Below are 15,897 nucleotides of genomic sequence, written 5' to 3'. Positions count from 1 at the left end.
CTCTTTCTCTCTTTCTGACTCTAATACATACACATAAAGAAGATACACATGTACACGTGCTGAATCCCTTCCACCTGCCAAGAGAAATTTCTTTTGGTCGAACGAATATAAAATGATTGACTTTAAATTATGGATTATTTTGTTTGTTTTCTTTTCTTTTCTTTTTTTCTTTTTCTTTTTTTTTTTCTTAAATCTATGAGCCTAAAAATTGTATTAACATACGAGATAGATTTATGTATTACAAACATTTCGACAAATAATAATCGATCCTCGGTATTGCTAAATGTAATCGTAAAAAATGACAAATATTTCTAATTGAAATTTTATTTCGAGCAAAAAATAATTCAATTAATCAATAAGTTCAATTCTCCGAACTACGATTTCTCCCGCGAGAAAAGAAAAAAATATAAAGGGGGAGGGGTAGGAGAGGGTGGGGTGGGGGGGGCATTGAAATACAATGAAAATGCATTAAACAAGAATTATCGATTCGAAACACTATCCCTGAACATTGGCAAAACGTTGAACACTGCGGTGCTCTTCGTGATCGCTCTATACGTCATGCTACTTAGAAAAGAAATAAAAGGTAGGCTTTATGGCGCGAGCCTCTTCTTCTTTTCCTTCTTCTTCTTCTTCTCCTTCTTCTTCTTCTTCTTTTCTCTTCTTCTTCTTCTTCGTCTTCTTCTTCTTCTTCTTCTTCTTCTTCTTCTTCTTCTTCTTCCATGGTACTCCTCCTCGAACGAAATCGCTTAGCATAATCCGTTGGAGCCACTGTATGAGAAAGAAAGAGAGAGGGATAAGAGAAAAAAATGTTTCTCGTATGTGAGATAGAGAGACAAACACGCGAGCGCGCGCAGATACAGTGAACGTCTAAATAAAAGGGTGGGGGAGGGGCAAGGGGGAGAAGAGGGGGAGTGAGAGAGAGAGAGAGAGGTAGAATGAAGAAACGTGGCCCACAGTTCAACAAAGTGCCCGAGAGAAAGAAAGAAAGAAAAAAAAATAAAAAGAGAAAAAGAGAAAGAGAGAGAGAGAGACAGTAGGATAGCCGTTAGCAATAAGTAAGAGAAAGAGGGTAAATCGCGCGCCATTTTTACCGCGCAACCAATCCCGCGCACCAATCAGATTTGAATTCTCCGATGTAAGCGGTGGAGGGGCGTACGTGTAAGGCAGATTCTCCTCGTGGACTCTCCTCCTCAGGCCTTTTCCCTGCTACCTTCTAACGACGAACCTGAAATCCTACCACTACCACCATCGTACCATCATCGCACAGTACCACTACCACCATCGTCATTATTACAATCACCATCGCCATCGTCATCACCATCACCATTGCCACTACTACCACTACCGACGCAAACACACACATACATGCACATGCATACACCGTTGGCCGACACCATCTCATCAGCGAAGAACTTGAGTTCAGGCCCAGACCACTCTGTAGTTTCTTTACGAACGAACAACCAGAACGAGTCCGACCGTCGAACGGCATAGACGTCGCGTTTTCTACGGGCCCCACATCATTTTCATACGCGATATATATCCAAACAAAATTTTTCTATGAAATTTTGGACAAAATATTACAAGAAATATAACGAAGAAGGATAATAATCGTAATCGCGTAAATAATATATAAAAGAAATTTTAGTGACATCGAATGAAAGAAAATTTGTCGAGAGACCAGCATCATCATTATATGGTGATTATTTGAAAGACAGAAAGAAAGAAAGGTAAAGAAACGAGATACTTCAACTCGAATAAAAATTAGCAAATGAAAGAAAGAGAAAGGAGATTATGATATCTTGAAGGAAAAAAAAAAAAAATTACGATCCTTGAACTTTAATACAACATTTGCAAATGAAAGATAGAGAAGATAAATTTTGATCTTTCTCCAACAAAATTTGCGTAAGAATTAAAAAAAAAGAAAAGGGGAAAAAAATATATTAATATTGAAGAAATAAAAAGGGAGGGAACGAAAGAGAGTAGAGAGAGAGAGAGAGAGAGACAGAGACAGACGGACAGAAGTGCGCGGGAAAAGTTTCAAGCTGCCATTTTGGTGGTAGCACGAATAAGTTAAATATTCCGAAATCGTGGATCAAATAAGAAAAGATCATTTCGAACCTAGACCACGTCCTCGAATTCGAGGATCTTTCAAATGTCGAAGAGTTAGTTCATCATCATCGTCACCGTCATCGTCACCGTCATCACCGACAGTAGCAGCAGCAGCAGCAACAGCAGTAGCAACGGCGGCGGGAACAGCAGCAGCAACAACAGCAACATCTATCCCTCTCTCGTCGTTTAATCGACGAAGAGAGCCCGCGCTCGAGCAAGTGAAAATAAAAGAAGGGGACGAGATGTTGGCTACTTCGATCTGTCGCGAGGTGCACTTCACTGTGTTACCAAGTAATACGACGATGAATGGTGGCCGGAACGGAGGTGGTGCTTCTGCTACTGCTACTTCTTCTTACAACGCATCGTCTCGTGTATCCCGTTGCTTATTCGGATCACCAAATTCTCGGGAAACCGCTGAGATGTTGCAAGAGGCTTTGGATACGGAGAGAAAACGATTCACCAGGAGATGGGGGATCGATCCGTGTTCCGAAAATAAAGAAAATGATTGCCGGTGGTCGTATAACGAGCATACGCCGAAAAAACGATCCAGTCCTTATTCCAAGCAAACCAATATTCACGGTAAGTTTCGTTCGACAATCAAATGAAAAAAACATATAAATATGTATATATATGTGAGATAGTTTTATTTTACGACGAAATGTAAATTATTCGCACGAAAATATGATGACTCTCGATAGAAATACAATTTGGCGGGAAATGGATATTTTTAGTTGCGATTGATACGGGTCCGGTTTAATTGCTTCGATACGATCACGTCTTGACTTTTCAATAGATCTATCGATAAGATTTAACTATTCTTCTATATTATTTCCTAATGGCATGTGTACTTTGACCAATAGCTATACCTGTTTATCTTGTTTTCTTAAAGAAAAGAAAGAAAAGGTTAAGGATTGTTCAAAGGATGAAGGATTTTGGTAAAACGGTAGACGCGACCCGCTGGTTCGAGCTAATGGAGGACACGAGCGTGTCCAAATTTTATCTTAGGACAAATATCTTTTTTTTCTCTCTCTCTTTCTCTCTCTCTCTTTCATATCTACGTTTTTTCGAAAACTTTATCTACGTCTAACGTTCGAATCGTTTCTGTTAGAAATGTCTCCATTTATTTTAGTTATTTACTTGTTTCTCCCTTTCTTTCCTTTCTACAGACGTTTTTCCTTTCTCTTTTTATCTTTTTTTAACATCACCCGATTGGATGATATCAACGACAAACGAGTCATCGTACATATTCCAACTCTGACGCAAAAGAGAATGTCTTTGGAAGAAGAAGAAAAAGGAGAAGAAAAAAAAACGTAGTAGGAGGGAAAAAACAGTAGATTTTTACTTAACAAGGCAACTATAATTAGCCAAGATATGTTTAAAATGTTTTATCATTTGGAAACCTAAACGGTATATCATAAATTTCTTTTCATTGCACAATTATATATTGCATCACAATTATTAAAACCTATTTCGTTGGGATTATTCGTTCAAATATTAAAGTGTCCGCTACTATATATAAAGAAAATAATAATATTAATTATATTATAATAACGTAGAAGAAGAAAAAAAAAGATGATATAAAAGTATTTAGATAAGAAATGAAGAAGCCTCGTGGCAATTTTTTGGCGGGAAAGAAGACGGAGCATGCGTGCCCAGTGGTGGGGGGGGGGGGAAGGGCAACTTTTTGGCGGGAAGCGACGCTCAGCGAGTCTCGTGGCGGACTTTTGGCGGGAAACGAAACGTTGCTTCGTATGACGATGTGGAGGGGTTGGGGGGGGGAGAAAGAGAAACAGCGAGTAGAGGGGATAGAAGAGAAAGAGGAGAAGAAGAAGAAGAAGAAAAAAAATAAAAAGAAGAGATAGTGACGGGGAGGAAAAGGAAAAGAGAAACAAACGCGCAAGCGCAGGCCGGTCGCGTGGCTCTCCGACCTGTTTTCTTATTCTAACCTCGCACACTCCTCTCTTTGTCTCTTCCGCCTTCTCTCCTTCTCCCTCTGCTCCTCCTCCCCATCCCCCTTCCCCTCCCCCTCTTCCTCTTGGTATTCTTCTTTTACTACTACTTCTACTACTATGCCCCTTTCATCCCCGTCCTCTTCTCATCCTGCCACTCCTACTACTACTCCTAATAATACTACTACTACTCCTAAACTACTACTACTCCTAAACTACTACTACTACTACTACTACTACTACTCATAATACTACTACTACTACACTACTACTACTACTATTGATGTCTCTTCTTCCTTTTTCTCTTTTTGGCTTCTCGTCTTACGCGCCGAGGGATCTATGGTTCTTTCTTCCCCTCCTTGCCCCGATCCCCATCATCATCAGCAAGCATCATCACCAGCATCGTTTCGAAACTCTTTCTAAAGTCCAAATCTTTCGTCGACTATATAGGCCGACACCGTTTTCTCTCTCGTTCTTCGTATTCTGATCTTCGAACAAATATCATTTCTACCCTTTCTTTTTTCTTTTTTTTTTTTGTAATTTATATATTAAAAATTTTAGCTCGTGATAAAATGAATATATTTCAAGTGTTTGTTTATAATTATTAAAATACAAATGTGTATGTATATGAAAGTATTGATAAAAATACACAATACATGTTTACAATTGTGATTGAATTACTGAACACTAATCTTATTTTACATTATTATACATTGTATTATTAGAGTGCATGCGTTGTAAAGTTAATGATGATGAAAAAAATGGACACGATTGAATCGTGAGAAATATTCTGTTTGGATAGGAACTACCTGGAGAGATAAAAGAAACGCATGAAATTGTTCGTCGAATGAATCACGCTCTCATTTTCTTTCTCCCTCTTTCTCTAAAATATGAGTCATCTATACTCATGGGTGGGCGATGTGAAATACATACCTGTAGGATCTTTCTCCCTACTCTACCTCCCTAACTCTCAATCTCTCTCTCTCTCTCTCTCTCTCTCTCTCTCTTTCTCTCTCTCACCCTTTTTCTTTCTTACTCAACTCTCTTCGAAAATGACTCATCGAAAAGGGGCCCCAGTTTTCAAGGAGTAAAACGAACTTACTATCGCATTCCTTGAATACTTTCGGTGCCTGGAGAAAAGAGATCCCTCATCAGACTTTCTGCACATGTACCGTTCACACGCTTTCATGCAAGACGGATATTATTACCGCAGTCAAACACACCAAATGTCAAATGGAAAAAAGAAAAAGGATCGACAAAAAAAATAACTCTTTCTCTCTTTTTAAATCCTTTTGCTTTCTCTTTTTTGTTTTCTTTTTATACGTAATACACATACTCGTCAAGAGATACTAAACATTCCAATGACAAAAAGCATCAGTAGGAGGAATTCCTTCCACCAGTCCGGGTCATCGCAATTTGCACTTCTTTTATTTTATTTTTCTTTCGTTCATTCTTTTTTTTTAATCTCTTGCACAATATTTCTTTGTCGTCTATTTTTCTTATGCAAGATTTCTCTGTTATCATCGTTAATTATTAAGCTCAGTCACGGTAGATTAATAATTATTGATGCTTCGTTAATAAATAAATTTGATCAACATATTATTTTCTTTACAAATTATAAACTAAATTAAACGAAACGAAACGCATACTCAGAATAAATAAACGTGTACGTGTGAATGTGCACATGGGGGGTAGAAAATACCACTTCTTGGACCCTTCTTCTCTTTTATTTCTTTCCTTCTTTATTTTCTTCCTAAGGGAGACACCTGTTTCAATCTTTAGAAGTTGAAACGGTAGCAATATCAATAGGTAAATGCAACTGTGCACAACCAACAGGAACAGCACCGGCACCGGCACCGGTACCGGCAGTTGCACCGGCAGTGGCATCGGTTCGTACCGATCCTCTTTTTCCCACGATTAAATCAAGTCCGCGAAGAACACGCGATATAGTAAATGCATTATAACACAAACACACACACACAGGACAAACACACCGGGTGCAACCGGCACACAGAGACCTTAAGAAGGTCGTACACCATCTGTTTTCTTTCTTCCCAAGTGTTTCCGCGTCTAACTTACTCCTCCTCCTTCTCTACCCCCATTAAAAAACTTTCTTATAGGGTTAACCAATCCATCGATTCGTTTCTTCTGCTGTTAAGACTTTGTAACAATTTTTAAAGAAACAGAGATTTCTATTCTTCTTTTTCTTTTTTTTTTTTATTTCCCTTTCCATTTCGGCAGATTTAATTATTTCAAGTTTTTATTATTTACCTATGAGACACAATTCATTTTAACGAATTTCATTGAACAATGTTAAATTTTCAATTAATACACACACCTATATCATTCATCCATGTTAATCCTAACGATAATAAAGTAACGGTGAATTAAAATCTTTTACCACGTGGAAAAAGAAAAAAATATCGGTACACAAGATCCCCTAGGGGAGGAGAATTTTGTACGATTTGCGTGAGAGAAAGGGAGAGAGAAAGAAAAGAAAAATGAAAAGAAGAAAATTTATAGTGAAAGAAAAATAAAAAAGCGAAGACCTGCTTTACGGTGTGTGTTCACCTTTCCGTTCAAATTTCTATAGCAAAAATCCGTAGTTCGTATGAAAAAGTATGTAGGAGGATTTGGATTACCTTTATGTGATATACCCACACCTATATACTTACATACATACATACACATATATATATTTTTTTGTTCCCTTCTAACTTCCTTTTCTTTTTTATTTTCTTATTCCAATCTCTTACATGTAAGAGTTTGAGGGAACAAAGAGAGAGAGAGAGAGAGGGAAAGATCTAGATTTTTATGGTGGAATATCACTTATGGGGGCCACCTTAAAAACATATGGACAGGTAGTAGTGAGTGGATAAGGATTCTTGCTCTTCTTATTGGTTTACTCCTTAAAGAGGGGTTCCTAGTATTAGAATCTCATGGCCCAACCATGGAAACAGATGTTGACAAATGAAATCCTGGTCAGAATTACATCTATCTATCTTTTTCTCTTCTCTCTTTCAGCGTTAAATGTGAAAGAGAGAGAGAGAGAGAGAGAGAGAGAGAGAGAGAGAGAGAGAAAGAGAAGGAATGAACTTTAGTTGAACCACTGAGAAAGCTCGGTTTCGCGAACACCATATGGCGAAGAAGAAGCAACCAATGCGAAAAGAGAAATAAAGAAATAAAGAAAGAAAGAGAAGACTACTAGAGGATCCACGATGATCTTACTGAACATATGGCTCTTACTTTACCGTTCTACTCTTTATTACGTAGCTTTCTCATCTTTTTTTTCAAAAAAAGAAAACATAAAAAAAGGAGAGAACAAATGGATCTAGTTTTTTTTTTTTAATCCAATCATACCTAACCTCACTTTGTCTTTTCTTTTATTACCGTTGTCGATCCATCTTGTCATTTATAAATCCCCCGCCATCTTGGATCGTCCATATTTAATTTGACGAGAATTGATATACGATTGGTTAGATTGCATTATAAAAATTGATCTTGAATACAGAAAAAAATAAACAATTAATATTCGGTTTAACGTATAAGTAAAGTTAGAGAAATTGATAGGAAAGATTATAAGTATGGTTCTTTTTTTTTTTTTTTTTTGAAAAATTTGATCACCTGTCTGTCAAGGTAAAAAGTAAAAAGAACAAAAAAAAAGTAAGGGAAGAAGCGTTTGTATAGAGAAGGTGTAAAGGTTGAGTGTTCAGGTGACAACGACAACGACGACGACGACGACGACTACCTGTGATCGAAGAAAGAAAGAAAACGTCAAAAGACGCGTTTTGTGTTCCTGCCAAATCTCCCCAATGCTAAAAAAACCCGACACATCATCGTTATGGTGGTGTGCCCTACGTTCGTTATTTCGAATATCCTATTGTCGTGAAAATTTCATGGCTTCTTTTTTTTCTTTTTCTTTTTTCTTTTCTTTTCTTTTCTTTTCTTTTCTTATTTCACTATACTAAACGCGCATACATAGAAATAGCATACACAACAAACTTCGTGACGATCTGGATACACAGAAGAAGTTAAGGTGTTGTGTATGCCAACGTAATAAGCTGTCCCTGATGCGTCGACAAAAGGGAAAGGGCCGAATCCCTTAGGGGGCCTTGTATTGCCCAAGAAAAAGAAGAAGACCTACGAGATATACTTGTTATTCCAACCACTCTCTTTATCTTTCCTTTTATTTATTCTTTTTTTTTTTTTTTTTTTTTTTTTTTTTTTTCTTTTTTTATTTGTTTGTTTGAGCGAGGATATTTTTGTTCTCCTTCTTTTTTCTTGCGGTATGCACTTGTGCTTTTTCTTTTATTTTTTTTTTTTTTAATTGGATAAATTACTCTACCTGTTAATAATTAATACGAGGAGTATTTTTATTATATTGTATCAATTTAAAATCGTATTCCTATATATAATTAATTGAATAATTCGATGATTAAAAATAATTTCATTTAGTTTTCTTTTCATGGTTTTTATTTGTTTTTCTTTTGTTTTTTTACAGATTACTGGCGTTCCCGAAAAGGTAGCGAAAGTGGTAAGAAGCCATTGACATCATCGAGTGACATAACGAAGCAACAAGGTTTGGAACGAAGTCCTCGAAGGAGTCCACGAAGCCATTAAAAAATTCAAATAAAAATCAATAATTATTTCTAATTCGTTGGAACTGCAAATGATTGTAACACGAATGAAGATAATTTATCTGTTCATTACTAATGACAATCCCAATTGCTATTATTCTTATTATTGTTATTATTATTTTTTACTATTACCGCTATTAATATTAACAACATTATTATTATTATTATCATTATTATTATTATTATTATTAATTATTACTTATTATTACTTTTATCTTTATGATTATTATCATTTAAAATTTTGTATATTTATTCTTTATCGTTCAACCAGAATTTTGGCTGGTGTCGTTAAGTGCTATTCGTTAATTAACTTTCAACCTATCGTTAACAACAATTTTTTTGTTTAGTTTTATAAATAATTAATTTTGTAAATAATACATTTCGTAAAGACCTACAAATAGATATATATATATATATATACATGTTATGTTAAAGAGAAAAAAAAAGAAGAAAAAAAGAAACAAAAGAAAACAAAAAAATTAATTAAAAAGTGAAACGTGATTTTAAATGGAGGTTTAAAGTGGATCGTCGTCCATCATGAAAGTCGTGATCGTGGCAGCTAGATGAAAATAAATAAAAAAAAAAAAAAAAAACAAAGAACAATCATAAAAATTCGACAACAATATTATTCTTTCTCGACGATCAATGATATTTTTGATCGTCTCGTACGAGAGATTATTATTCAATTATTATAGTAGTAATTATATATATATTTGAAATGAATTATTTCATTATACACACGTATTATGCCGATCCGTGCTTTCTCGTTGTATAAAATAATTTTCAAAATGGAGACGAAAATAATCCACTGAAAGCCTGTTAAACTGTTCGTTCCACGTTATTAGGAGCAACGATACAGCACCTCCAAAGATTCTAATCTATCAATCTATCTATCTATCTATCTATTTTATATTACCGCGTAAGAGAAAGAGAGAAAAGAAAAAGAAAAGAAGCGTTGGCGGGGTAGTGGGAGTGGATGGAGGAAGAGGAGGAGGAGGAGGAGGAGGAGGAGGAGGAGAGAAAGCCATGTTCATATATTCTGACCAGCAGTAGAATTATAATCAAATTCTAGTCATTTAGTTGTTTAAGGTTACATGCGAAAGAATAATATTAATAAACACATGCTTTTATAAGTTTTTCTTTTCCTTTGCCTTTCATCTTTTTATTTTCATTCCAATCTCCTATATCCTAATCTCTTAAACCATAAGAAGAATTTTGACGATTAAGAATTATTAAATTAAATTAAACAAAAAAAAATATATATATATAGATTCATTATTAAAATAAAAATTAAATGTATATATAAAAAATTAATTATATTTTAATTAAGCATTATATATATATAATATATATAATAATAATAATAATATAAAATATATTAATATATATAATATATTTTAATTAAGCATTATATTATCGCCCGAAAGAAAATAAATGAGCTACCGTTAAATTGTAATCGTAAAAGTTTGACACGTGGATGAAGATTATTATGACTCTAACATGAGTAATAATTATCTCCTATCATTTTAATAATAGGTTATAGCATGATCGGATAGCAAAGAGCACGTGGAAAGCGAGAGAAAAAATAAACAGAATCATTTGAGAAAATTATATAGCAGACGAGAGAGAGAGAGAGAGAGAGAGAGAGAGAATAAACAGTGTATCACATTTTGTAATGAACATTCTCTCGCATGATCCCACCTGGTCGCGTGCCATGGTGGTCTTCATGTTAATACAGGAGAATACCACCATACGGGGTGACAACGAAATAACATGGGTTCTGTCGTCGTTGAACTATTTATTACATCTTCCTTATCTTATCGAAATATTAATATTCTTGGTAAGTTTTATCATTGGATACAATCATTTTGTCCTTCTATTAAATAAATATATAGCAAATTTGTAATTAGAATAAAAATTTGCAAAGTGTTATTTTAAATCAATTCAAAATTCATTATTTATACGATTATAAAATTAAGATGATCGATGATAAAATTATATTTCTAAATAATAATAATTGTGTTTAAAAAAAACAAACGAAATGAATTTTAAACGATTCGATTAGATTGTTTCATCTCGTAATAAAATTCGACCAATTTGAATAATTATTTGGGTAGCGCATAAAAAAAAAAAAAAGAAAAGTAAAAAAAAAGAAATCGTCCAACCGTTTGAATTTTATTTTTCCCCGTTGATTTGTTTTATTTTATTCTTTTTAAATACGGCGTTTTCTGTGGGAATATTCCCACACAAGTATAGCAACGAAACAATTATTATTGGCATCGCTTCCCGTACTGCGTATTTTCTCACAATTAGTTAACCGAACATTAATCGGATTTCTCGATGGTGTAACGGTCGGAAATCCATTATTGAAGCGCGTAGGAGGAAGGAACACCATCGATATGGGGAAATAGTTTGTCGATTTTTCGATTTAACGGTATCGTGCCGACCATGCTAAAAAAATGTTATAAGGGGGAAGAGAGAGAGAGAGAAGAGTATTAGTTAGTATTATCGAAACTGACCGTGGGGGCTATGGGGATGACAGCCATTAAAAGTACGCACCAGCTGCTATGTTGTATTCTTCATATACCCCCATATACATACAAAACTACTACTATATATAGCTACTACTTAGAAGACCCTCTAGAAAACATCGCGTGTGTTGTAATTAACCGTATATATGGTTCCTACAACTCACCCCCATGTTAGCCCCAGTTTACAGACCCCATAAAGATAAGAGCAGACGCCCGTGAGCATAACTTCACCTTTTTTCTTTTTCTTTTTTTTTTTTTTTTATACATTAAGAAAATTATAAACGTTGTAATAAGTTTGTTACATATGTATGTGTAGAATATTATTCTTTTCTTTGCAATATATTTTTAATTAATTTATGTTTATATTTTTGGTGTTTCATCAAAAATGTGTGTGTGAATTCAGTTCATTGGTTACAATTCTATACCATTTTACATCGATACAAAAATATTATTAACCCTTTTACACTCGAGACGATTTTACAGATATTTATTGAATTTCTTACAGCTGTCTTCAAATAATTTCCACACAAAAACATTAACGTTTCAAATTTTGTATATTTTAAAGAAGGACGTTCCCTAAATGATCTGTTATTTGCATACATCTATTTTTTTTTAAATTATAACTATTGCAGTATAATGAAGATGAGACTAGAAATAATTTGACACGTCTATATATATACATGTAATACATATATTACATATACATAGAATGTAAAGTATTCCATGGCCGATTATACCTATCACCCCAGTCAGACACGCATAATCAAACGGATGGCTACTAACTCGCAATTGAATTAACTGAACTATCGATTTACGTCGAGAACAGTTCTACTACACCTGGAAAGAACGAATTGACGGCTGTCAATAATCCTTTATATTAACTAAACCAATCAATACTTTCCCTATTCGAATCATCGTAACATCAATACGCGATACCATAAAATAAAATAAAATGAAATAAAATAAAATAAAATAAAATGAAATAAAATAAAATAAAATAAAATAAAATAAAATAAAATATCACAAATTAAAATATCAAATCTCGTTTCTCCTATCTATCTTATAACGGAATTTAATTAAAATGATCATAGGAATATATTAAAAATAAAAATATAAGAGAAACGCGTTCTTCGAAAAGAAATATTAAAATAATAAAAAAAACACCCTAACACTGTCGTTTAATCTCAACGTATTTAAACATACTTTTTGACGATAAATAATTCAGGTACATCTAGATAAATAAATAAAAAATGTTGAATAAGCTTTCCCTATTCTATCTGAAGTATCCATACACACACACATATACATATGCACACAATAGCTTAACGAACTTGCCAAGTGGCATTTTATTTTTCAACGGTAATGGGAAGCGCGTGTTAAACGTAGAATTATTATAGTTGATTCAAACGAAAGTCTATTAGTTAATACCCGTTTTAAATATGGTACGAAAGTTACCCCCTGCGATGCTACAAAAAAAAAAATAAAATAAAATAAATAAATAAATAATATAAGGGTAAGGGGGGGATAGAGGGGTTTCAATGACCACCCTGACCTGTCTGCAATTAAATGGGGATTCATATAAATCGAGTATTTTCATATTCATGTTTATTTCTAACGTAAACGAGACACCCCGACAATTCGATTGTCCGATCATCCCTTAAATATTTATTTTATTGTATTATTTTTTGCTGGTTATACACTAGTTCGCGTTTGAGAGAGAAGACGTTCAAGTATCGTACGACGGTTTGAAGAAGGTGATTTTTTTTCTTTTTTTATTATTATTGTTAATTCAAACTATTTCTACGGGAAAAAAAGACACGTGGCTACCGACGCGTTCCACCTGGCGAGTGCGGTCACCAAGAAGAAACGAAAAGAGTCATTTTTGAGCAACCTTCGTCGTGATTGGTTGGTATTGATCAACGTAAAATCGCGTGCAGGAATACCTTATATGGGATTATATTGCTATAGGGGGGGATGTGAAATATCGTGATCGTGACTGGGCTAAAAATAGAGAGAAAGTTTGGCTGTTATTAAATAGAAATATATAGAAATAAAAAAGAGATAGAAGGAAACTAATATTATTCAATTAAAATTTTATATAATATTGCGTACGTCAAATCATTTCTTCTCAAATAAATCTAACATAACAAACACAAAAATTGAATAATTACAAAATCGTTATAATAAAACATATAAAAAATGATGAACAGTAAATCATCGAATTATACTCCGAGGTGTGTGTATTATTTACGACAAAAATTATAACAAAATAAATATCGTTTACGCACTTTAGTCTGAAAAATCTAAGAAATAAAAAATCTACGCGAGCAGACCCACACATACATACATATAGATAGATAGATATACGTGTTATTATGTTCTCCATGCAGAAAAATAATTATCTAAAAAGCGAAAAGTTGAAACAACCCCCCCCCCCCGCCGACCCCTTCGGGCGTCCTTCTATCCGAACATATTTCCGGCACGAAAACTATAGTTCGAAAGAACAGAGCGATTAAGTTTAATATCCTAAAAGTTGAACACGATCGTTCGTGCTCGTGCTCGTGGTTCGTACTCGTGCTCGTAAATTCGTCGAATGTTCGAACACGTATTTAACAACACCAACACTAATATACTTGCTATAACACAACTATTACTACTACTACTACTACTATTATTATTCGTTCTCGTAACACATGTACGAGTATAAGAAGGGCTTCTAAAGAACAAAAAAAAAGAAAAAAATAGAAAAAAAAAAAAAAACACCGTAGAAGATTCCTACTCCGTACTTTCCTATATTTTTTTCTTTCCCTTTCTTTCCTTTTTCTTTTCATTTCTTTTCTTTTCTTTTTCTTTCCAAAACTTCCTTCTATATTTAGCTCGTCTTTTCGATGGAGCACGAGCGAGAAGAAGAAGAAGAAGAAGAAGAAGAAGGCCTGGACCGGATACGCGTGCAAGAAGGTGCACATGTCGATGATGCCTGAAGGGAAGTCGAAATTACGCGAAAAAAAAAAAAATATTAATGGGGAAGGAAACTTTTTTGTTTCTCTCTCTTTCTATCTCTCCCTCTCTTTTCTTACTCCCTCTCCTTTCTTTCTTTACGTAGTACGTGTTAGTAATATAAATCTCGAATAACTTTGAACACATCTTCTAAGAGACACTTCAAGACATTTTGTAAACTACGTTTTTGTGACTTAATTCAATATTTATTTTCATTCATACTTTTATGAATTATTATTAAGGAAAAGGATACTCACATTGGATTATTTTTTCAAGGAAAATTTTATGTTAATCTCAATATTTTCATTGTGCGTTATTATCGTAAATTTAAAAAAATAATCGAAAAATGTTCTAAGTAAAATATAAGTTAGTAACGATAAAATGAATTAACATAAGACAATATAACCGATTGTTCATAAATAAGAAGATATAATAAAAGTAAAAGGAATATATCAAAAAATAAAAAAAAAATAATAAAAACACAGAGAAAGAGAGAGAGAGAGAAAGAGGAGTGAAAGCACGTGACGCTTCCTAAGAATTTCAATCGTCGTCTTTGATGGAAAGCCAGTTAACGACTGTGTTACTATACTCCTCTTACTCCTCCTTATTAATCTCGAATGCTTACAATAATCCCATTGACATTAAACACACGTGCTTATATATAAACGTACATCTTATTTATATATAAATAGATACCACAAACGTCATTATTAAATACGACCGAGAAGTCGGGACGGAATCATTCAAATATAATGTTACTCCAATTTTTATCAATATTAATCAAATAATGAATATGTATAATTAACCCGTTGTCGCACACTTTTAATTTGACGATCGTGCTCAGAACACACACTTTTTTTTTTACTTCGGAGCGATAGGGCATGCGAGACCGCATAAAAATACAATTGATATGCTGTCTGTGGTATGCTGTATCTTTTTTTTAATGTATTATTCAATAATTAACAATTAACATTTATTAATTAAAATGTGCACGACGGCTATATAGCCGTCATTTGCGACAACGGGTTAATCTTACACAAGATATAATATAATTATGTTTTTAAATATAAGAAAACATACAAATTTAAAAATTAAATGACTTTTAAATACTTTCTCTATGAATCTATGCGAAATGTTTTGTTATCTTCTCACGTTAGTACCATTGTTTCAAGGTGTAAGGAAATATCCATTGTTATGAGATGATCCTACTCGAATAAACCTAACAAATAAAAGAAAATAAAAAAAGAACGAGTAAGAGAGAGAGAGAGAGAGAGAGCGATAGAAAAGATTTCTCCTCGTCTTCACTCGACACGATGAAATTTCAACCGATCCCAGTATATATATTCCCCCCACCCACTATTCCCCCTACTTTCATCCCCCGTCCCACTCATCATCATCATCATCTTCTTCTTCTTCTTCTTATTCTTCTTCTTCTTCACCCTCGAAACTCCAAAGTTTCCTCCTTCGGATCGATCACCTTTTCTTCCGAGCCCACTCCCCACCCCTCCTTCATCTAAGGGTTATGGTTACCCGTAAAAGTAGGTTCTCGTATTTTACGTGCGGTTCGTTCGTTCGTTTCTCGTGTCCCATGGGATTTTTCTTTCTTACAGTTTGATCATCTCGTTTCTCCTGCTTTTATATTCTTGTTCGTTCGAGCAAAACGTACCCGCAAAA

At 34.0% G+C, this 15,897-nt stretch overlaps 1 protein-coding gene across 1 annotated transcript; it reads left to right on the top strand.

Moving 5' to 3' along the window:
* Positions 1–1,836: 1,836 nt before the first annotated feature.
* LOC106790406 lies at positions 1,837–8,824 on the top strand. The gene is made up of 2 exons (XM_014755260.1): positions 1,837–2,688; positions 8,560–8,824. Exons 1-2 carry the CDS (start codon positions 2,352–2,354, stop codon positions 8,676–8,678), a joined length of 456 nt encoding a protein of 151 aa, XP_014610746.1. The 5' UTR covers positions 1,837–2,351; the 3' UTR covers positions 8,679–8,824.
* Positions 8,825–15,897: the final 7,073 nt, after the last annotated feature.

Source organism: Polistes canadensis, unplaced genomic scaffold (genome assembly GCF_001313835.1).
Source record: "Polistes canadensis isolate GaletaPanama2010 unplaced genomic scaffold, ASM131383v1 scaffold_235, whole genome shotgun sequence".
NCBI classification, from domain to species: domain Eukaryota; kingdom Metazoa; phylum Arthropoda; class Insecta; order Hymenoptera; family Vespidae; genus Polistes; species Polistes canadensis.
This window is presented reverse-complemented; position numbering and strand designations above follow the sequence as displayed.